Source organism: Aythya fuligula, chromosome 27, assembly GCF_009819795.1.
Source record: "Aythya fuligula isolate bAytFul2 chromosome 27, bAytFul2.pri, whole genome shotgun sequence".
In the NCBI taxonomy this organism is placed as follows: Eukaryota; Metazoa; Chordata; class Aves; order Anseriformes; family Anatidae; genus Aythya; species Aythya fuligula.
In genome coordinates, this window is record NC_045585.1 from 1,378,080 (window position 1) to 1,400,439 (window position 22,360).

General features: G+C 50.4%; 3 protein-coding genes and 1 non-coding gene across 8 annotated transcripts; 1 reads left to right on the forward strand and 3 right to left on the reverse strand.

Annotated features, from left to right (window-relative positions):
• Positions 1 to 14,683, reverse strand: TIA1 (TIA1 cytotoxic granule associated RNA binding protein). 5 transcript variants are annotated; one of them, XM_032204055.1, is made up of 13 exons: positions 14,508 to 14,683; positions 10,866 to 10,962; positions 10,351 to 10,449; positions 9,776 to 9,830; positions 9,572 to 9,604; positions 8,138 to 8,225; positions 4,482 to 4,557; positions 3,698 to 3,806; positions 2,784 to 2,879; positions 2,607 to 2,691; positions 1,745 to 1,868; positions 1,067 to 1,206; positions 1 to 310 (listed from the first exon to the last, which is right to left on the reverse strand). In XM_032204055.1, the coding sequence occupies exons 1-13, from the start codon at positions 14,531 to 14,533 to the stop codon at positions 187 to 189; spliced, it is 1,152 nt and encodes a 383-aa protein (XP_032059946.1). In that variant the 5' UTR covers positions 14,534 to 14,683; the 3' UTR covers positions 1 to 186. The 5 variants fall into 5 exon arrangements, with proteins under 5 accessions (XP_032059946.1, XP_032059947.1, XP_032059949.1 ...); XM_032204056.1 differs by lacking the exon at positions 9,572 to 9,604; XM_032204058.1 differs by lacking the exons at positions 8,138 to 8,225; positions 9,572 to 9,604; positions 9,776 to 9,830; ... (1 more) ...; positions 10,866 to 10,962; positions 14,508 to 14,683 and adding an exon at positions 7,305 to 7,373 and having other exon boundaries at positions 4,482 to 5,115.
• A 362-nt stretch (positions 14,684 to 15,045) lies between these two features.
• TRNAG-CCC lies at positions 15,046 to 15,116 on the reverse strand. The gene has a single exon. It is a non-coding gene; the product is annotated as a tRNA-Gly (tRNA).
• A 97-nt stretch (positions 15,117 to 15,213) lies between these two features.
• PCYOX1 (prenylcysteine oxidase 1) lies at positions 15,214 to 19,052 on the forward strand. Its single transcript, XM_032204002.1, has 6 exons — positions 15,214 to 15,304; positions 15,406 to 15,612; positions 15,907 to 16,081; positions 16,709 to 16,920; positions 17,284 to 17,436; positions 17,708 to 19,052. The coding sequence occupies exons 1-6, from the start codon at positions 15,214 to 15,216 to the stop codon at positions 18,364 to 18,366; spliced, it is 1,497 nt and encodes a 498-aa protein (XP_032059893.1). The 3' UTR covers positions 18,367 to 19,052.
• Positions 19,053 to 20,223: 1,171 nt separating this feature from the next.
• Positions 20,224 to 21,585, reverse strand: SNRPG (small nuclear ribonucleoprotein polypeptide G). The gene is made up of 4 exons (XM_032204122.1): positions 21,504 to 21,585; positions 20,902 to 20,924; positions 20,565 to 20,689; positions 20,224 to 20,406 (listed from the first exon to the last, which is right to left on the reverse strand). The coding sequence occupies exons 1-4, from the start codon at positions 21,533 to 21,535 to the stop codon at positions 20,356 to 20,358; spliced, it is 231 nt and encodes a 76-aa protein (XP_032060013.1). The 5' UTR covers positions 21,536 to 21,585; the 3' UTR covers positions 20,224 to 20,355.
• Between the last annotated feature and the right edge of the window lie 775 nt (positions 21,586 to 22,360).

Sequence of the window (22,360 nt, forward strand, 5' to 3'; positions counted from 1 at the left end):
AAACAATGTGGATGACAATTTCATGATTAAAAACGCTTTTTTTTTTTTCTCTCTCTCTCTTAAATAAATACACTGTATCTGACACTTGCACTGACTTGATCTGGTAATTCTTTGCAGTAAACAAAAGGCTTTGCAGCACTCCTCGCAGCCTCGAGCCCAGCAGCCTTCGGCTTCAGAGTCCTTTTCTCACTGCGTTTCGAAGCCTGCCATGCGGTATCCAGTTTGGTTGGTGATCACGCTCCCGTTCTGCCCCTGGGGTGGCTGAACTCCATAGTTCGCCCCCATCCATGCTGCCGAAGACTGTGTCTGGCTGTTGGGGAGGAAATCAGAACGTTAGGTGAGGTTTGGACTCGGAGGAAGAACGGACGTGCCCGTGTGAGCCCCGAGTGTTACCATCCTGGATCTGCACATCATTTCCTGATCTACTCAAGCCCACAACGAGCACGCCTTGGCACCTGATGCAGATTTTCCAGGGATATCAAGCACTGGTGCTTCTACAAAAGGGGATGGAAAGGAGTTTCACCCCAAACGCTCAGCCCCATGACAGTGGGAAACTGTTGGGGCTCCCCAGCCCAGCCCCTAGAGGCGCTGGAGAAGCTCACGCGTTCCTGACGTGCAGGAATAAGGGGCAGTCAGAAAGAGGAACACTCAAAAAGAAAACAGCAATCAGAATTTGTTGACAGCAGTCCGGAAAGAGGAGGAGAACTCTTCACTGCTCAGCCAGAGCTGAGAGGTTTGCTGCCTCCCAAACAGAACCACTCTACTATCACTCAGAAGCCCACGATTTAGCACAGTGATCTGCATTCACTGCTTCCACCCAAACGGCATTTGATGTCACTGCTCAGAAACACGGCAGCTGTTACCGGCAGCAAAATCAGAGGATTTCACACCCATGGCACATTCCCTGCTTGGCAAGAACGCAATTCAACTCCCATCCAAGCTCAAGAACCACTTTGAAAACGCCTTGGCTGGAAAACAGAAATCCCCGTGCTGCTCTCCGAAGGAGAAGAGAGCACACGCTCCCCCGCAGGATATCCCCGTCACCGGGGCCGTGCACAATACTCACTTGAAGCCCTGCTGGTTCCACGCCTGCCCGTACATCCCGTACGCCGGGACCTGCCAGCCGTTGGGCATGTACTGACCGATCTGCGCGTTGCCGTACCACTGGCCCCACTGCCCGTACGCCTGCGGGTAGCCGATTTGATTCTGCAAGCACAAACGGCCTCGTATTAAGCAGTGCCCAGGAGCGCTGCGATTTACAGCCTCACGACTCATCCCGCCTGCCCCATCTGCCTGCAACTGGAAGCTTGCTAAAGTCATTCAGAAATGGAAATGCAGATATTTAGTAGGACGTTCCTTTGGTGCACAAACATTTAATTGCTCAAGTTTCACCCATAAACAAGGCAGTTGTCTCCCAGAGCCTTTCCACAGAGATCCAGGACAGAGGAACGGCACCGTTTACCTTCCTGGCAGAGAAGATAATGCCACGTGTGGATAATTACCTGCAAGTTTTCTTAAATTCTGCATCACAATTTTTTAAGGAACAAGATTCCACATCTTCCAAAGGATTTTAAATCCCTGACTGTGCTTCAGAGAAATACTCGCTAATGAAATAAGCGGTAACACAGAACTCACACGTGCTGCATCGTCAAACTGGCAAGCACAAAGGCTTTACAGCCTTTTAACAGGTTTTTATGGGACAAACTTAAAGCTTTCATCTTTGATATTGGCAGAGGGTTCTGACCTGCTGGACCGGACTGATCATGTCTGGTGTTTCCTTGCCCCAGTAGCACTTCACCACGTGCCCTTCTATAGTTGTTCCGTTGACAGAAACGATGGCGTGTGCAGCGCTCTCGTGAGAATTAAACCTGTTGACACAGAAATCGTACCAACATGAACAATTTGGTGAGCAACATCTGGAAGTAAACCCCAGAGAGCCCCACAGCCAGCAGCACGAGTTTAAGTTCTGCTAGAAGAGCAGGCTGACTGCAGAGACTTTTTTTCATCACCCCCAAAGCAGAAGGACTGCCAGGCTACGGTCGGTTTTCCTGTCTCAGTGTTGTAACTCGTTCCATTATCACTCAGTAAATAAGTTAAAAAATTTACCAGCACGGAGAGCAAGTCAATAAGTACTTATTATTTGGAGCCTTGTCAACTAAGAGATAAGGGTGCTCCCAGAAACGTCACTGAAACTGACTGACTGCCTCAGTAACTCAACTGGGAAATTACAAAAAAAAGGAATAGTCGGGGATCTGTTATGATTAAGGCTACTGCAGCACTGCTAGGGAAGGGCAGAGCAGCATACACAAGTCCCAGATTTGAATATCAGCACGGGTAGTCACAGGACTAAGGCCGGGTCTTCCCAACAACCCTTGCCAGCAGAATCACCCTAGGTCAGAAAGCAGGGGTCTTCTGCAAGACACATCTCAGGCAGCAGACAGATGTGGCTACAAGCACACCGGGTTGTTTATAGCCAAGGTTGTTTAGACCGAGTTAAGTTTTTTTTCTTCTGCTCATGCCAGCAGCTCTCCAAGCCCTCACTCACTCTTCAGACCAGGCTGCAGTCAGAGAACCCTTAATTTTCACAAAGTTCTTCACAGCCTTACCGCACGAAGGAGTATCCTTTATCGGGGAAGACTCGGATTTCCATTATCTGCCCGAACGGAGAGAAGGTCTGGCGCATTAGCTGTTCTGAAGCAACAAGAAGCAGAGCATCAGAATGAGGTGACGGGGGCATCACTCGGTGTCACACAACGGGACACCACGTTTCGGAGACACGATACCTGTCAGTCCCGAAGTCACACCCCCGCAGTACACAGTGCAATTGCTCGGGCTGGACTGATTGACCACGTCGTCGTAAGACAGCTGTTTGGTGTTTGCTGCAAGAGATTTTTTTAGAGAGTTTTTCAACCGATCGCACACGCGTTATGCAACAACTCTGATCCCAACAGGCCTCCGGGAAGGAGCCAGGCCGCCAGAGCTCGTGACAAATATTTACCAAGGTCAGCACTTTCACTTGGGTATGTCTGGCCGTCTATCTGAACCACAGAGTGGTGAATTAACGTCTCAGACAGACACAGCCTCCAGACCTTTGCTCTATAAAACAGAGGGCAACAAGTTCTTCTTAAGCACTGGAGTGTTTACTCATAGGCACAAGACACTGGGCACAACTCGCCAACACCCTGAAAACAAAGGGTGGCATGGGGCAGGAGGGAAGTTTGGTCCCCAGTACGTGACTTCTGGCAACAGCTCCCACGTGGGACAGGCTGCTTGGGACAGGGACAGTGCTGTGAAACTAAATTCACATCACAGGCCTATCTAATAGGTCCGATACACCTCATTTAAAATCTCTCCTGTGGAAATGCTTTAATGCAGCCCTATCTGCTCTCTACCACAGCAGGAAGCCATAAAAATGAGGGAGCAAAGTTAAAAAAAACAACCAACACAGCCATCTCAGTTGTGCTGACAGACAGCTCCCAAACTAAGCGTGCAGAAGCTTGATGGATCCCCCTAGTGGCAACATTAATACAATCACCATCACTTGATTTATTCAGGAGTTTCGAAAGTGTTCAAGAGTTTTTTGCATTTGAGTACCCACTTTCCCTTCTCTCCCCATCTCCAAATGTGTGGATTTCACAGTTTTCCTCCCCATGTGCATGGTGGGAGGTTTGCAGAAGGCCCAGCTGAACACACTCACATTCGTAGGTACTCTTTGGAGCCGGAGGTTTCCTTGTTGCCCAGTTTGTTCTGATTTGCCTTCCACCGAGCCACTGGCCACCCATCTGCTGAATAGCATTCTCTGCATCCTGCCCACAAGAGAGGGAGGGGAAAAAGAAAAACATTCTTGACATTTCTGCCTTTTGAGATACAGGCACAGGAGTGAAGTCACCACACACCTCCCCTGTCTGACATCTGCAGTTTGCCAAAAGAAACCTTCAAAGAAGGGGTTTTAGGGAGGAGAAGGGGCACTGTTCGGCTTCACGGAGCACATCAAAGGCTGCCTACAGCAGGACCTCTGGTTTCTGAAGTCACACCCCATCCAGATGACATTTTAGCAAGGTTTCTTCACCAAAACAAGTACCAAAACCTTCAGCTCAGCTGGCAGGCAGTCTTCCAAGCAGGTCGCCTTAACCTCAGGCAGCCCAGATCTTTTGCTATTAACTCATTGCCAATGAACAGCATTTAACACTTTGCCCTAAGTCTTTCCAAGAAGACACCGACAGGTCATCCCACCTGATATACCAGAGATGTTCTCTTTGTCATTCCTGTACCTCACTCATTCTGATGTCACTCACCATCAAGGCTGAAACACTGAAGCCATACTAAAGCACTTTGCCAAACAGACAAAATCATTTGCCCCTCAAGAGGAGGGGAAACTGAAAACAGGGCGAGCTGGGGACCAAAAATACTCATTCCCTGGATCAGCTGCTGAAAACCACCACCCACTTTTCAGAGGCGCTCTAGACCGTGCCGCAGCTTACCCATTTATTGAAGAAGGAAACGAAGCCATAGCCTTTGGATTTTCCCGTTGCCATGTCCTTAACCACACGCGCATCCCTTAAAAAGCAGAAACAAGAGGCAGTTTAGCACCTTGCGAAGCCAACCTCGCTCAAATGACAACTTGAGTCACATGTACAGCTTATTCTCACGTTTCACCTCTACTAAAGTCAACTGTTTATTGCACCAGCAACACAGTCAAAGCAAATGGCTTCTTTTCTAAACAGAACTTTACTAATGCTTTGCCAGGTAGTAGCAAAATTAAACTTAATTTTGTAAACATGCAAATCAATAGCTTCTCTAACAAACGTATGTACTTTACGACAGTTGGCTCCCGCTTCCAAATGCTTTTACATACTGTTAAGACACAAAGCATGGTCAAAGCAGCTATTCAAAAGAATCACTGAAGCCACGTAGCTGACTAACATTAGCTGAATGGCTCTCTTTAACCATGCAATTTTTAAACTCGCTATTTGCCAACACATTCTACCTACTCATTCAAAATATTAAATAGAAAAAATGAAAAAAGATAGGAATTAAAAGGCATACGTCGCCTGTTAACTGAATTCTTTAATTTTCTCAGGTCAATTCGTTACCCCCTTTTTGGACTGTGGGCAGCTGTAAATTTTGAGAGATTGACATTTTCAGAAATTATTGAAGAAAATAAAACACCGAAACATTTATGTTTTAAACTACATATTACAAATAATTTAAACTGCATTTGTACAACAGCAATCATACAGGACTGATTGGAAACTACAAGATATAAAAAAGCAAAAAGAAAAATAAAATTTAGAAAAGTAAATAAGAAAACTACAACGTTTGTCCACTGTGAACTGTAGCTTGTAGTTAGCCATGGCAATTCTGTCCATTCTTCAGAGACACTCTGCAAAATAACCAGAGCCCTATTATTTGAGATTGAGTTAAAAAGAGAACCCAGCTACAAGAGCTAAACCCCACTCGTGGAACGTCATTCTACAGTGTTTCTCAGGCAATTTGCGTACGAGTTAGCCAAGGGCTGAGATGCTCTCACCTACAGGCCACCCTCTCCTCCCCTCCTTTGCCCCACACATACAGGCAGTAAAGAACAGAAACAAAAACAGAAAACCAGTCAGAAAGTCATGCAATGTAACTTACGGCTGTATAAAATTATACGGGTCAGAGAAACTAGCGTAACATGTGCACAACATTTAGCATTCCAAGACTGGCGAGAAAAGTCACAATGAAGAGAAGGTTCGTTACACTAATTTATTTCTTTTAAGCCTTACATTAACTGCAAATGGTGTATCATCAGCTTATTCTGGTACACGTAAGCCCACAGCACTGACACCATCGTTAAGGCCCGAGGAAAATACCTCTTCCAATGCTAGAAACATTATTTCTTTATTTTTTGTAATACCTCCCCCCTCCCATTGTTTTTTTTTTTTTTTTTTAATAATAAATAAATAAAATAATAATAATAAAATTATTTATTTCCCTTCCTGGGTTAGATCTGAATTTGGGTAGTTTGTTACAAATTGCCTGAGAAGAGCCACTCGGGTACTTTTAGATCGGTTTGCTCTGAATAGCCTAAAGAGGGAGGGGGGGAAAAACTCATCTCTACTTACCCTCAACTGAAAACTTTGAAAATAAGACTTGAGAACAAGTGAAAACATGCGTACAGCAAGCATAAAAGGAAACCACAATGAAAGTGTGCTTTTACAGTGATTAAAAAGTTCAGATGCAAAGAATTACCAAAATTTCTTATGTGCTAATCATGCAGTAGTTCAACCTTGGTTTCATGAAAAAAAAAGCTCAGTTTAACACCAACAAAAACAATGTTTAAAAAAAATAATCAGGAAATATTCCATTAGCACCACATTTCCAGAAACTAGTCACTGATGAGGAACAAGTCAAGTCAAGTAACTTCATTTGACTGTTTAAGAAACAGTAGCAATATTTATTCCTTCAGGTTAAATTTAAATAAGTAGAAAATGAAGGTCCCTTCTGCTTTATTTGACCCTCTGGGGGAACAAGAGTTTAGGAGTTAAAATGGGGATGCTTTTTAACTACTACTCTCGTTTTGGACTGGCAGTTTAAGCCAGGGCAAACTGCAGCTTTCAATTTGTTGGCTTCACAGTGGTGTGCTGAGGGACACAAAAAAAGAGCGCTGCTCACCCCTCCCTGCCATCACCACTGCTAGGGAAGAGAAACCTCGTGCTCTGCAGAGCCCGGTCAGCAGCCCTGCTCCTACACGGCAGCAGCTCTGCATCCAAAAAGCTCTCCTGGAACAAAGGGGAATAGGGATCGTGGAGCAATGTTTGCTATCAGTTCTGCTTCCCCAGGGGATAATCAGAAGTTACTTTTTGCCCCTTGCTCAGGAGGAGTTCTGTTTGGGGAGTATTTGTTTGGTAAAGAACACCTGCTGAGAGTCACCCTGAAACCCTACTGCTGAATAGGTTGGGGCAAATTAGTTCGTAGCTCCACCACATTCACACCAGCGCAGCCAGCTACTGCTCCCTGCCTTGCGTTCTCATTCCAGCAGCAAAGTGCCAGTTTGGATCTACTTCAGAGTCCCTCACGCCTTCCATCCAGACCACATTTGGCCGTGAGGATAAATTGACTCTCCTTAAGAGTCTGACCCTCTACATTGCCTAGATGACAGGAGATGGAGTCAAGCTTTACAGTTCTCTGAAGCAAGCGACATTCAGATCACTTTTTTTTTTTTTAAACCTTATAATAAGAGGAAATCAAGCTGGCATTAAAAGAGTAATACACTGGACTCTGAGGGAAAAACAAAAAAAAAAAAAACAAAAAAACAAACTTACTTCAATTAAATGCTTCACTACACAACACTCCAAAGCACTCTACGTTCTCTTACATCACCATCAAGAAACTTCAATGTCCAGTACAGACAACACTACAAGGAAAATTAATGGTTTACATTTGGAGGATGGAATGAACGAAGTGCTCCTTACTGCTACACCCTGCATACAACAAACCAGCAGGCAGAGACCTGTGGCCACAATTCCCCGTTTGCACCACGTTCGCTTGTTACACCATCGCCCTGCACAACTGATGAGTGCAACTCGGCCAAGCCCTACAGGCTGACACAGCGCCGAACGCTTTGAGGCCGCTCGAGCTGCAGCCTTCAGGTGCCACAGGGAGCCTTGCGCTGGAAAGGTTTTTATTTTGGGGGAGTGGGACTTTGAACTGCCAAAAAAACGGATGCTACCAGTGGCCTGCACGCCACGGCTAACAAAAAATCCAAAGCCTCACGAGACGTGAACATGCAAACGGACTCAGTCACAAACTATAAAGCGTGATGCTTGTGTGGTTGCTGAGAGGGCAAGTTAAATGCTTAACCCCACGTTTATATCTCTTTTTTTTTTTCCACTGTTGCTTTGCCAAACAATGCAAGGAGTATGAAACCAAAGCAAGTTGTGTGCAACTGTTCTAGGAAAGCAGAATGAGCTACTCTAAAGAAATCTCTTTACACATCCTGCTTAACACCCAACCTTTCAGACTCGAGTTGCTGTATGAACAGATGAATGTATATTCCTGCACTCTGTCAACTCTCATTTTTTACTTACTGAAACATGAGGCTGCCTCCATTTAGGAGAGAGAACTTTTAGTTTATTTACCCTCTAAAGTTACTTACGATATTCTTCCAAATGGCGCAAAAGCTGCTTTAATATCTTCAGTTGTGATTTCTGGACTGAGGTCTCCAACAAAGACATGGAAATGGTCTTTTGGGGAAAGAGAAAAAAAAAAAAAGGAGTTTAAAGTTTGAAGAGAACCCCTGAACACACAGACACGTACACAGAGTACAGCACTCTCATATAGCATGGATTTCCAGGTCTTAAACACTACATGAAGACTAGAGTTCACTATAAAACAGAATTTACTACTGCTTGTAACAGATCCACTGCTTGGTAGCACTGTATAGTCAGTAACTTTAAGTATATTAGTGTGACATATGGCATTTACGTTTTGTTTTTACAAACTGCTTTTAAGACCAGTCTATTTACCATAAAAGGTCTCAAGCTATTTACTTAATGTGCCACACTACAAGAAAATCTCTCTCTTGGTACGCTAATGTTAAGTTTCGATACGTTACAAGACCATAAACTATATAAAATCTTATCAGCTGAAACATCTCACAGTTTCCAGAAACGCAGGTAACAGTCATTCTAGAGCAGGACATACTTTGAGCCTAGCTAGAAGTCCGATTTAACACCGTAGGTTGTGAAGAACAAATCAAAAAAATACCTTGCATTGCAACAGTTTGCTGTTAAAGAATTTGAGTTCTCAAAAGCCCCGAGTTTTGGTTGCCCAGCCATTACACCATGTGAATCCACGTGAATTCAATGTGTGTGAATCCATGTGCAAGTGAACTAAGACTGAAGGCAACAGAATGGAAAGAGTAATCCCTTCAATTTGTATCAGATCCATTAGAAACACGCACCAAAGAGAAACAAAAATCCTGCATCTGAGTTCCTCCACTAGGACCAAACAATCCATCACACACCATCTTAGAGCAATACACAGACTTTTGTACTTTATTTGCACTGCAGCAGGTAAGAAACTTTCAAGGCTGCTGGGATGCTGATGGAGTTTAACCCCACTTGGCTCCAGGAATTCAAAGCTTGCTGAGAAAAACAGCGCTAGCTACACTTGCCACGACTGGGTAATGAAGAAGCCCCATTTGGGAAGAAGTTTACACGTTCCCAAGGAGTCTGTCTGAAGCAGTGCATACTGCAGTGTTAAAATGAGCCAAGTATTCTGCCTCAATAGCAGAGGAAAAGGTGTATTTTTAAATTATTTTTTTTGTTGTTGTTGTTTTATACACATATATATTTATTTCTTTTTAATTTCACAGTTGCAATCCTACAAAACACCTGAACACCAGCACCAGAATTAAATAGTGAACACTAAGCTGCTTTCTGATGCCACAGGGAAATGAAAGGGAAGTCTCTCCATTAAAAAAAATGAAATAATGATGAACAAAACCCCACACACAGCTCCAGGTGGTTAGTGAATACCCTGAATACCCTCGAGAGATTTCATTTTATGTTTAAGAAGACACAATTACCTTGTGAACGCAGTGTGTTGACAACGGTACTACCTGATGACAAAGATTAGATTTGTTCTTAAGTTCATTAACACAAACACATTAAATAATATCTTAGGATTACGATCAAAACATTACTGCACAGAACCGCACGATGCTTACTGCTTATGTTTAAAAGCTACTGCTACAAATCAGGCAACAACTCGATGTGTAAGCAACACTTACTGCTCGTATCTTTCTTCTGGCTGCTGGGGGTTGTTGCCCAGTTCACTTTCACCTCCTGCAAACATCAATTGTCCAGGTTAGACCACAGCAATCACCACCGAGCACAGACACCACCAGCATTTAATTCTGATGCTACCGATGTGCAGGATTCAGGGGAAAGCTTAAGCTGAAGGTGTTTTTTTTGGGGGGAGGGCTTGTTCTTCTAAAATGCATCCTGCTAGCTAAAAGCACAGCAGGTGAGCGTGCCTTGCCTAAATATTTTGGCTGGGTGGGAGTGGTTTTTTTCAGGGATGAGGAGAAAGGGATGTTGTCCTGGTAAGGCCAGTGCAGTTAAAATATTCTTTATGGCTGCTGTCCCCGAGCCCTCCCCAATCCTACATTCCCACTTGATTCTGAATTCTTCCTACAACAGCCAAAAAGGCTTTTCTGGTCAGCCACGCTGAGGCTGCTGTTCAAACCAAGTGCCTAACGCCTGCAGTGCATCCGCCTGGCCTCGCGTGGGGTTTCTCCCCCACAATCTGAGGTACAGCCTGTGTTTTCCAGCTCCAACTCACCCTGTAGACATGACAGCTTACCTTACCCATTATCTTCCGGCCATTCATAGCAGCGAGCGCTGCAGCCGCGTGGCGATGCTCGTAGAACTCCACGAAACAATAGGGATCGTTTCCAGCTGTCTGGTAGAAAAGAAAAAAAAAAGATTTCTGATCAAAACCTCTTCAAGCTGTAGCCTCGCTATTATTCTCAGCCCCTTACTTATTAAATCTGAACATCTAATTCATCCGATCCAAACTCAAACAGTGCTCCAGGAGGTTTTGGTTTAAGTAAAAAGGTTTAAGGATGGCCCAAAAGGACTTTTTGAACCTAATTCCGAATATCCCCATGGATTAACCTGCTTAGTCCCTTTCAAAATGCCCCCCCCCCCCCTTATATTATACCAGAAATTGGGCCAAAACTACGTGACTGTGACCTCCACCTTTATTACATCCCCTTGAGGTGGTCACACTGTATTTCCAGGAGAATTCTGAAATACTCAAAGACCCAAAGCCATCTGCTCTAACGAGCACGGAAATAATTAGGCGAAGGCTCTTACATCCATGATCATTTTGCAGTTTTTGCATGGTCCAATCTGGCTGAACAGCTGGAGGATGAGAGCTTCGGTCACATCTCTTGACAGGTTCCCCACATATCTACAGAACCAAACAAAAGGTTAGAAGTGCAGGTGCTAGAGGAGGGGGAGGCAGAGAAGAGGGATTTTAAGCAGAAAAACTGAAATGCAAGCAGTCAAGACCCTTGTCAGGTCACCACCAACTCCGACTCTCCCCAGAGAGAGATTTGGCATCTGAAGCAGCAGTAGGAACATGGCCACTGGGACACCAGGGGACAAAAGCCACATAATGGAGCAAATACTGCTGAAAATTGTCCCTCAAACACCCAGCCCCACCAGGTTGGCCTGTGAAAATGAGGCGTACAGCGAGTTAGGGAACACCAGGCACAAATGGGTCACTTAAGGCAGGCAGCAACAGCCCCTGCCCTCGGTCCCACCAAAGGTCTGCGGTCCTAAAATGCTACCCTAGTTCAGAGCCAAGCAGAAAGCCCCACAGGGGCACCCAACGACCTCATTTCCATGTGTAGAAACGGTTACAACCACCACGTGCAGCCATCGTTCAGTAAGCACCACTTCCCCAGCCACCCTAACAGCTAAATCTGGTGTTCAGCAAGTGTTTTACACAGTATTTAGGCAGCTCCTTTTAAAAAAAGACTTCTGAAAGCCCTGAAACAACCAAGGGTGACTGTGCTAAGTGAGGGCATTCCCTCATCTTCCTTCATTTGAAAGGATCAGCCTTACGGAGCACAAATTCACCCCCTCACCTTGCTTTGGGATTTTTACAACACTTTTGCACTCTCTGCAAGGAAACGTAAATCCACAGGGATTATTTTTATTTTTTTAATCCCAAATCACGGGATTTTTTAAGCAAGCATGCGGAGAAGCAGGCAGAAACCTCAGCAGCACCTTCCCCCAGAGGAACGCCGTGTGGCCAAGCACGGCCTCTGTGGGGAGCGCCTCAGCCACGCCGTGGCCCAAACCCTGCCAGCAAACCTCGAGGGGAGCAACTATTTCAGGGACGAGCCAGAGCTGCACTCCACTTTAAGCAGGTACATGCTCCAAACTTCATCAATATCAGCTCTTTGAGGCATGAGGAGGGTTTAGTGCACTGTCCTTAGGACAATGAACCCCGTGCTTGATAATGAGCAGGGCTTCTTCTCTCTCCTTAAATATTATCGCAATTAGGATTAATAAATAAGCCCAGGCACTGAGCAACGACCCTCCCACGTGACTTCCCGGGTTTATGAACAGTTTACTTATCACTGCAAGTTTCCACACACAGTGTCTGCACCCTGACCTTTGCGCCAACGCTGGATTTTCACTTTGATAACCAGACCTTGTATTAAGCACTCCCTGCCCGCAGGTTAGATTTGGCCGGAAAACGTGGGATTTCGGTAAAAGATCCCTGAGAGTCCCACGAATCTCTCCAGACCATTCAAAATGTGTCCATAAAGTGCAGCAACATATGTGCACGCTGATTATACACGATCTGTGTGATTACACACTAGATATCGACCTGCTTCTGTGCAGCACACACCCGGACACTGCCCTGCATGAATTTTCCAAGAAGTGAGCCGGGTGATGCTCCACCTGGAGCAGTGATCTTCGGAGCGAGAGGCTCATCATCTCCTGCATCCTCTTACCCCTGTTTTCTGCTAACTGGATTCTCAGGAGCGAGCCAGGTGCTGCTTTTCTCTGCAGATGAAGGATCCAGGGCACCCTACACACGACTCAGGGTGCGTAGATCACCACGTGTCTTCTTGAAAAGCACTGCTGAACTGTTAGCACTTCCTGATCTTTTTAGGTGCACAGAGTAAATCAGGTACACAAACTCAAGAAGCATGTAAAGTACAAACAAGAGCTCTCTGTCAAGTCCAAAAACACCGTCTGCCTTGTAGCTGCTCTTCAGATTCATCATCTCTGCTGTTGGAGAGCGACTTTTGAGGATGGTAAGCAGCCACGTGAAGGGAGCCCCTTCTCCAGGAAATCATTTATACAAGCAACACAGCTCCCAACGTTCACCAGCACATCAAGGCTCTCCCTTCAAGGAACATGTTACAGGGACATCACAAGAACAAGGCCTTATTTCCAACAGCATCTGGAAAGTGTTCCAGAAAAACTGCTTAAATATGCTAAGGGAACTCAAAAAACACGTCTGTGGATACCCGGCTGCTTCCTCGCCTCACAACACACCAAAACTCTGCAAGGGAACAGCAAAACCCACATCCAGATGGGATTTCTGTGGAGCTACCTCCAGAAATCCTGGTGCGAGCAAATATTTAGCACCCGCTTCACACCCGAGCCGGAATTCTGCAGCATTTTCCTTCCCTCAAGCTGCTCGCTCTCAACCCAAGCTGCAAACCCCACAAAAAACCCTCTGCCTGACACGGGGATGCTGCTTGAAGCAGGTCAGGGGAACGTAGCTCCCATCACGTCGCCCAACGGGGAGCTCTGCAGCTCCAAAAGCCGCCCGTGGTTGTGCACCACGCCGCACGTGCTCCACCACAGGCAATTCCCTCCCTCCAGCACGAGCTGCGAGCCGCCGAGACCACCGCAGGCAACAACTTCACGGGGACAGAGGGGGGAAAACATTGCTCTAAATAAACACACCGGCATGCCTGTGTCTGACCCATGTTTGTAGATGCTAAGAATAGTTTGGAGGCGCGAACCAGGACACGTGGAGGCAAACACAGGTTTACCACTGAGGAAAGCCCGGAGCTGAGGAGCTGGCCTAAGTCACGTAAGAGCCTTGTTTTCCTCCAGGTACTCAGCCAAGCCATGTAGCAGCCCTCGGGATAGCTGCGGCCGTTGTCCAAGGGTGAAACTTTCCCCTCAGCTTGGCAAGAGCCTCTCTCCCTCCTCGTTCATCCCGCCAACGTGAAACAAAGCTCACGGTGGTAGCTGGTACACTGATGGAACAGAAAGGCTGGTGAGCCTGTGATTTTACCAAATCCTAGGTTAATTAAGGGAAACTGCTCCAGGTAAAGCTGCCAGGGGAAGGAGGGAAGCCCACCCCTCTGTCTGCACCAAACACCTTTCAAACCCAGCCAGCCACAGGAGCAGCAGCCGACCAAAAGCCCAACTGACAGCGACGGGCATCAGCTGCACGAACACCACCAGCAAAAACTCCTTGTGATTAAAAAAAAATAATAATAATATTTAGGGTGCTTATCAAGGCGAGGAGCTGCCCCCCAGCTACAAGCAGCTCCCCGGGAACCAAGAGGCTCGCAGCATGCTTTAGGGGCACTTGGCCAGGAGCCGATTTGGGGCTCCGCGGGGTTTTTCCCTCAAGCTCCTGAGCACCTCGCTGCTGGGTGAGCGCCTTCCAGGCCGGGGCTGCCTCCTCGCTGACCGATGCTCGGAGCTGCTGAGGAGAGGAAGGGGAAGGGGAGCTGCAAAGGGCTGAGGCCCCAAGGGAATGGGGCGGGGGGGAACGGCTGGGCCCTGAGGGGTTGGGACCGGCTGCCCTGAGGCCCGAACCAGGGTGGGAGCAGCCGCCGGGCCCCTCGATGTGGCGGAGGAGCCGTGAGGGGAGGTGAGGAGAGCGCCCGGGGCCTCCCCCTCCCCGCCGAGCCGGGAACAAAAGGGCGGCGGCGGCAGCGGCGGCGTCGCCCCCTCCCCACTCACAGGGTTTTGGGCATTTCATCCTCCATGCCGGCTCCTCCTCCTCCTCCGCCGGCCAGCCCCGGCTCTTCAGGCCCGAAGCCGGCCCCCTCAGCGCCTCACGGCAGCCCCGAGCGCCGCCGGCCCCGCCGCGCCCAGGAAGCCCGGGGGTCCTCACAAGATGGCGGCGGGCGGCCGAAGGGGGCCCGGCCGGCCGAGGGGGGGCGGCAGCGCGCATGCGCCGCCGGGGCTGGGCCAATAGCGCTCGCCTCTCCCCCCTCCCCTCCCCGGCGGCGGCGCAGGCGCACGAGCGCCCCGCGCCACCTCAGCGTGCGCGTGCGCGCGGGGAAGAGACGTGAGGGGGGATAAAAAGGGAGGGGGGGAGGCGGCGGTTGTGCGCATGCGCTTTGCTCCCGGTTCCCGTTTAATTGTGGGGTTATTGCTGGTTTTTATGTCCCCGTCTCGGTGTTATGGGGTTAAAAAGTGTCCCCACGTCTTCCTCAGGCAACGAAAAGAATAAAAAAATAAAACAAAGTAGAAAAAGAAAGGGATAAAAGTGGGGTGCGCCGCCCGGGAATCGAACCCGGGTCGCAAGAATGGGAATCTTGCATGATACCACTACACCAGCGGCGCGGCTGCTGCCCGGCCCCCGCCCCGCCGCCTTTAACCCTGCTCCGCCCCGCCTCGGCCCCACGGCTCGGCCCGGCCCGGCCCGGCCCCGTGCAGCGCCATGCCGGCCGCCAGCCTCCTGCTGCTCCTCGCCGCCCTCTCCCCGGCCGCCCTGGGCCGAGGGGAGCAGCGCGGTGCCCCCGGGAGGATCGGTAACGGCGGGGTTGGGGGGCCGGGAGGGGATCCTGAGGGGGCTCCGCGCTGCCTTCCTCATCCTCCTCATCCTCCTCCTCATGGTTCCTCTTCCTCACAGCCGTGGTCGGCGGCGGCATCGGGGGCACGGCGGCGGCTTATTTCCTCCGGGAGAAGTTCGGGAGAGGCGTCCGGATCGAGGTGCTGGAGAGGGAGGCGGTGGGAGGCCGCCTGGCCACGCTGGAGGTGGAGGGAGAGGGCTACGAGGCGGGGGGCTCGGTCCTGCACCCCCTCAACCTGCACATGAAGCACTTCGTCAAGGAGCTGGGTGAGCCAGGGCGAAGCTTTGTTATTTTCCCCCTCCCTGACCCTAAAAATCCCCCTCATGAAGCTCCCCGGCAATTCCACACGCTCATCTGAGGCAGGTGGGGCCCCTTTTACTGGGGGGCTGCAGATAAACAAACTCCTTCCCTTCTTTATAACAGCTCCGGGACCAAATCGTAACATCCAGCTGAAGCTAAAATCCCCTCAGGAAGCTGAAATCCTCTCAGGAAGCTAAAATCCAAGCCCTGAAATTCCAACCTCACTAAATAACCTTTTTTTTCCCACCCCTTTTCTCAAGGTCTCTCCGCTGCCCCTGTCTCCAGCGGCCTCGCGGGCATTTACAACGGAGAGGAGTTCGTCTTCGAGGAGAGCAGCTGGTACATCATCAACGTCCTCAAGCTCCTCTGGCACTACGGCCTCAACCCCCTTCGAATGTACATGTGGGTGGAGGACATCCTGGACAAGTTCATGCGGTAAGGAAGCCACCTCGGTGGCTGGAAGCCACGTGCTGAGCGCTGGACGTTACTTACGAGTGGCAGGAGCGTTAGGGAGGACAAGGTTCCTGGCTGATGGCGTGGGTGCAGTGCCTGCCGAGTTGCAAAAATGGGTGAAATCGTCCCGTTGGCACTGAGAAACAAGGCTCTGGTTGCTCTCTTTCTGTTGGTAATCTTTTCCCGAGGAGGAAGATTGAGGTAAGTCCTGTAATCTTAAAGGAGATGAGGCAACGTGCTGCCGGCAGAAACGTGGGTTGGGGATCAGACGTTCCATGGCTCTGGCACCTGGGTGCTAAAGGTCGTTGAATTTGTAGCAGTGCACAACGTGCTTTGGTTAGGAAAGGTGAGGGGATTGAAAATGCGCATTCCTTAGACCTGTTACCACTTAGGCTAGGTCATGGCTGGAAGTATGAGCCCTGCTGCTCCCTTCAAAGGCTCTCGGGAGCCCTACCCCAGGAGGCACCGTGAGATTCTTTTCATTTTCCAAGGGCAGCAGATAATTAACAGCAACTGAACGCTTGAATTCTGTTTCCACGATAAGAGCTCCTTGGCTGGTGCACGTGTTGTGCAGCTGGTGCGAGTGTATTTCCTTTTCTCCCGTTAAAGGATCTATCGCTACCAGACGTACGACTACACCTTCAGCAGCAACGAGCGGCTCCTTCACGCCCTCGGAGGGAACGATTTCACCCAGATGCTGAACCAAACCATCGATGAAGCCATGCAGAAGGCCAGCTTCTCCCACAAGTTCATAAACGAGGTGGTTTGCCCGACCATGAGAGTCAATTACGGGCAAGGTGTCAACATAAACGGGTTTGTAGGTGGGTGTTTCGAGGTCCTCCCCCTGGGAAAAGGGGCACACGGGACGGAATGATGTCCTGGTGACCTTGTGCTCTTCATACCGTGTGTGTTGGGGTTCCTGCTTCCTGGGCTGGGCTGGCAGCAACCCATTTATTTATTTCCTATCGCAGAACGATTCCTTCCGCTGCCCTCCCTGGCTGGGTTACTGGGTTACTCTGGCAAATGAGCAATCGCTTGCTAAGTGACCTACTTAGCGCTGTCATTAAGCAAGCTCTGTGTCCCGATGGGACACCATTTCCTTTAATTTTCCACTTGCTGCCTCAAGCATTTCCCTACAGACTGGTGCTGGATAAGTAGTGCTAATGATCGTGGTTTCCTTGTAGGTGCTGTCTCTCTGGCAGGGGCAGAATCGGGCCTTTGGTCGGTAAAAGGGGGAAACAAACTCGTCTGCACTGGCCTCATCTACACCTCAAAAGCAGAAGTTATCTCCGGAACGGTTTTGTCCATAGAGCCCAAAACCAGACCCAGATCCACAGGTGAGTTGCATTTGTTTTCCCTTTGGTGGGGGGGAGAACATTGCTCAGCTGCAGCTTGGTCAGACCAAAGCCTTTCTTTGGTCTTTTAAAATGAAAAAGCTGGGCTCTGTTCAAAGCCAGAGATCACAAGCTGAACGTGTAATACTTCAAAAAGCTTCAGCTGACAACAAAGCGTAATAAACCCCAGTGGGATGGGATTCAAAAGTGGGAAGGACGCTGGGATTTCCCCCAGCGGTGAAACGGGATGACTGAGCTCTTCTCTCCTCCCCAGGGGACCCCGTGAAGCTCTACCAGGTCACCTACAACACGACGGCGGGGGTGACAGGGGACATGTACGACATCGTCGTCATCGCTGCTCCGCTGAACCGCAGGATGGCCAACATCACCTTCAAGAACTTCAACCCTCCCGTCCCCGAGTTCTCCAGCCCGTACCACCAGACCGTGGCGACCTTGGTGCACGGGCGCTTAAACGCCTCCTTCTTCGGTTACCAGGACCCTTCCGCCTTTCGTTTTGGTGCCATTTTCACCACGGAGAATCCCAAACTCTTCATCAACAGCTTAGGGGTGGTGTCTCCGGTGGAAAAAAAGGGCGAGGAAGGAAAGCTGCCCCTGCAGTCGGCCGTCTGGAAGGTGTTTTCCAAGGAAGTGCTCACCAAAGAGCAGCTCAGCTTGCTCTTCTCCTCCTACGACTCGGTCAAGGTGAAGAAGTGGCTGGCGTACCCTCACTACAGCCCCCCGGAGCCGTTACCCCCGATCATCCTCCACGAGCAGCTCTACTACCTCAACGGCATCGAGTGGGCCGCCAGCGCCATGGAGATGAGCGCCATCGCGGCCAAGAACGCGGCGCTGCTCGCCTACCACCGCTGGTACGGCAACGCCGACAAGATCGACCAGGAGGACTTGCACGAGAAGCTGAAGACGGAGCTCTGAGCCTCGAGGAGCGCCTCGCTCGGACCTGAGGCCATTCAGCTGCCTCTGCTCGATTGGAGTGGTAATTAAAAGGTGGCAAGCGCTTTAAACGAGCGCTCTCATGCAAAACACTCGCTCTGCCCCCAAGGTGTAAATGCCACGTTGACCCTAAAGTGTCCTTCTCGATGAGGAGCCTGCCCAACCCCAGATCTGCATCGCTGTGCTCAACTGAGCCCCCCCCCAGACCTGTGTGTGTCGATTTCCTTCAGTTGAGGAAAAAAAAATCAACGTCTCGGCCCTGAACTTTTCTGCCTGGACCTTTTTTTTTTTGGGGATCTATCAAGTAGTTAGCTCTTGGGGTGGGCCTGGTGCAGTGGAAATCGTGGCTTCGTTTTTAACTTTTAATTTGTGTCCAGAAGTACCGTGAGCTGGGGGGGAGGGGGGGGGAGAGAGATGGGTCTGCTTCTAGCTAAGGGAGTTGGGGGAGTTGCCAAAATGGGTGGGAAGCAGGCAAAACGCCCGCTTTTTGTCAAGGTTTAGCTGCCTACAGCAGGGCCCCGCTTGGTTTTAGCAGCTCAACTTTTTGGGAGAAGCCTTTCTGTCCCCTTGACCGTACCTAACGCTGCTGCGACACCTCAACCACGTCCAACTATGCAGAAAGCACCGGGTTGTCATTAAAATAAAATTAACGTGATGGTTCGGAGGGAGCTGGAGGCGTCGCCTGGAGCTCTGTCTGGGTTGCGCTGCGCTCTCACGGAGCTGCTGCTGGGCCTTCATCAGCCACGTAGCGGTGTAGTCATCCTCAGCGAGCGCTGCAGGGATGAGAACTGAAGGAATAACGTCAGTGCTAGCGGCTAATCCCAGCTTTCTGGACAGGAACTCCTCCCTGATGGAGAACAAGTTAATTAATTGCCTGTTAGTTAGCTGCAGGGGCAAGGCTGCGCTCACCTGGAGAGCTCAGGCTCAGCAGCAGGCCACCAAGAGCACTGTCTCATGCTAGGAGTGATGAATTTAGCTAATTAAAGCTAAATTGCAGGACAAAAAGGCAGCTGTATGCTTGTAAACCTGCCTACTACCAGAGGAATTCAGCTGGGGTCGCATTTATTGTGTCCAAGTTGCTGCTTCTGTCCCTGCTTTTCTCCTTTCGCGCTGTTTGAAGGCTTCCAGCTTCTGGAAGCCGCCCCGTGGAGGGGCTGGAAAGCAAACTAAATATTTATACTCGTCTATATGATGGGTACCTAAATATTTATGGGTTACATACTCAGCCCCGGAGCCTGCCTGCGGCGCTGTACATAGCGGGCTCCCGAAAATGTCACGTAGCCAGGGAGGGCTGGAGGAAAAGGTTTGTTAAAAAAAAAAAAGTAACAAAAAAGGACCTGAAAAAAAAGTCCTGTTCACTGAGGACCTGGAAGGGGCATTGACTGGCTCACAAAACAACCCCAAAAAGGCCAAGTTTTGTTTAGGAAGCTCCCAATGATTCTGCACAGCCCCTGCAGGCCCTGGGCATGCACCACAAGTGCCTCTGTTGTCCCGGAGCTTCGGCACAAGCCAGCCACAGAGCAGAGAGAGAGCAAAAAATATATTTAAAAACCTGTATTTAAAACATTTCCTCCTGCCAGGCAGCCCCCTTGAGCACAAACGCTCTCCAGCACTATCAGCAGAGGGGAATTTACCATTTTCTTGGCAATCGAGACCCCGTGAACAAGGCTCAGCTTTGTTGCCCGTTTTTTAGGGAAGAAAACCAAAGGTAGAGCCATTTTGACATTCTCTTGGAGAGATTTAGCATCCTGAGTGTTCCCTGAGGTTTAAAGCTACCAACACACTGCTCTGCTCACAGAAGTCATGCTCTGGCTACACAAAAAGTCCATCTTACACGAGTTACTTCAACCATTACAAAATTTATTAAAAAAAAAAATAAGTTTACACTCCTGAACGCTTCACTCCAGGTTCAGGGAAAGGGGTACACAAAACAGGGCGGGTTCGGTCTCGTCACAGCGGGTTTCACTGGCTCTACACTCGCTCCAAAGCTTCCAGCATGATGATGCTGTTCCCTCGTATTACCTGCGAAGAGAAGGCGAGAGCAGTGAGGTGACAGTCTAAAATGTGGCTTTTTTTGGGCACAGGAGTTGTGGCTTTTTAAAACGTGGCTTTTTTGGACACAATTGATATAAGTTTGTGCAGTGGTGCAGAGTTTGTTGCCCCCTGCCCGCAGCACTCACCACCATGCCGATGTTGTTCTGCTGCCCTCCCTGCGCCATCTCCACGCACTCGTCGATGACCAGGTTCATGAAGGGATCGAAGCCCCGCAGAATGCCCTGCACGTGGCGGCCGCCGTTCAGCTTCACTGCAAGAAACGCGTTGGGTGTAAAGGGCAGGCAGCGGCTCTCCCCATGAGGGAACTTCTATGTGTTAATTTTTTAGTGTGTGAGGGGAAATTAGAGCATCGCATTGCCATGGGGCCAAAAAAACTCCTTAAAGAAGGAGATGGGATGTGGGTTGGCATTAACGGGGCTCAAGGGGGGTGATATGGGGACACAGCGCGGTGCCAGGACTCACGTGAGAGCTTCTTGTCCATGAACCTGCAATGAAAACAGAGAGGAGGTGAGAGGTGCTGAGGTGTGTGGGGAGGGATGGGGGGAAGGGAGAGGGGCTGGGGGGGAAGGGGGGAGTCTGAGGGGGAATGGGGAGGGGCCTAGGGGGGAGTATAGGGGAAAAGGGGGGGGGTCTGAGGTTGGAGTATAGGGGAAAGGGGGGTTCTGAGAAAAGGGGGGTCTGAGGGGGCAGTATAGGGGAAGGGGGAGGTCTGAGGAAAAAGGGGAGTGTGACGGGGGATCTGAGGGGGGAGTCCTAAGGGGGTGGGGTCTGGGGGAACGTGGGGTGGGTCCGAGGAGAAACAGGGGTGGTCTGGGGAGGAATCGGGGAAACGGGGGGGGTCTGAGGGGTAAGTCTGGGCGGTGGGGGGGGTCTGAGGAGAAAAGGGGTCGGGGGGGGGGGCACGGCCGCCATGACACCGGGCCGCGGGGCATGCCGGGAGCCCAGCGGGCGGCTCCGTGCCCGCCCCCCGTCAATTTTTCCATCTCCCCCCGGCCCCGCAGCCCCTCCCGGTGCCTCCCGGTGCCCCCCGTCCCGTCCCGGTCCCGTCCCGGCCCCGCGCTCACTTCTTCAGCTCTGGCGGGTGCGCCTTGCTCATGGCGTCCCCTCAGCGCCGCCGGCCCTCACTCACGCAGCCGCCCGCGCCGCGCTCTGACGTCAGCACGCCGCCCGCCTCGGCCAATCGCGCCCGCCCCCCGCGCCCCCCACCAATCGCGCTCGCCCCTCGCCGCCCGCCCCACCCCCCCGCCCTTCGCGCCTTCCCGGCGGCCAATCAGCGGCGGCGGTGGGTGGGGCGGGAGGCGCAGGCGCGCGGCGCAGCCCTGCACGTGGCGCCGCGGCACGTGGCCCTGGGCGCGCGGCGGCACCGCCGGCTGCAAAGGGGGCATTGCACCGGGCATTGCACAGCCGCTGCATTGCACCTTACTGCACCCTGCACTGCACGCACCCTGCATTGCACAGCCGCTGCATTGCACATTCTTGCACCTGCTGCATTGCACGTTATTGCTTCCTGCATTGCACCCCTGCTGCTCTGCAACCCCACTGTGTTGCATGTTGTTGCACCCTGCGTTGCACCCCTGCTGCATTGCACATTATTGCACCCTTGCTGCATTGCGGTCTGCTGTTACATTTTTTGCACCCGCTGCATTGCATGCCTGCTGCATTGCAAGTTACTGCATCCACTACATTGCACTTTAATGCACCCCTGCATTGCACACACCTGTACAGCACACCCACTGCAAGTTATTGCACCCACTGCATTGCACACACCTGTACAGCACACCCACTGCATTGCACGTTATTGCACCCACTGCATTGCGCACCTGCCCCATTGTGAACTGCCTGCATTGCACACCCACTGCAATGCATGTAACTGCATCCACTGCACAGCATGCACCCTACATAACACACCTACTGCACTGCA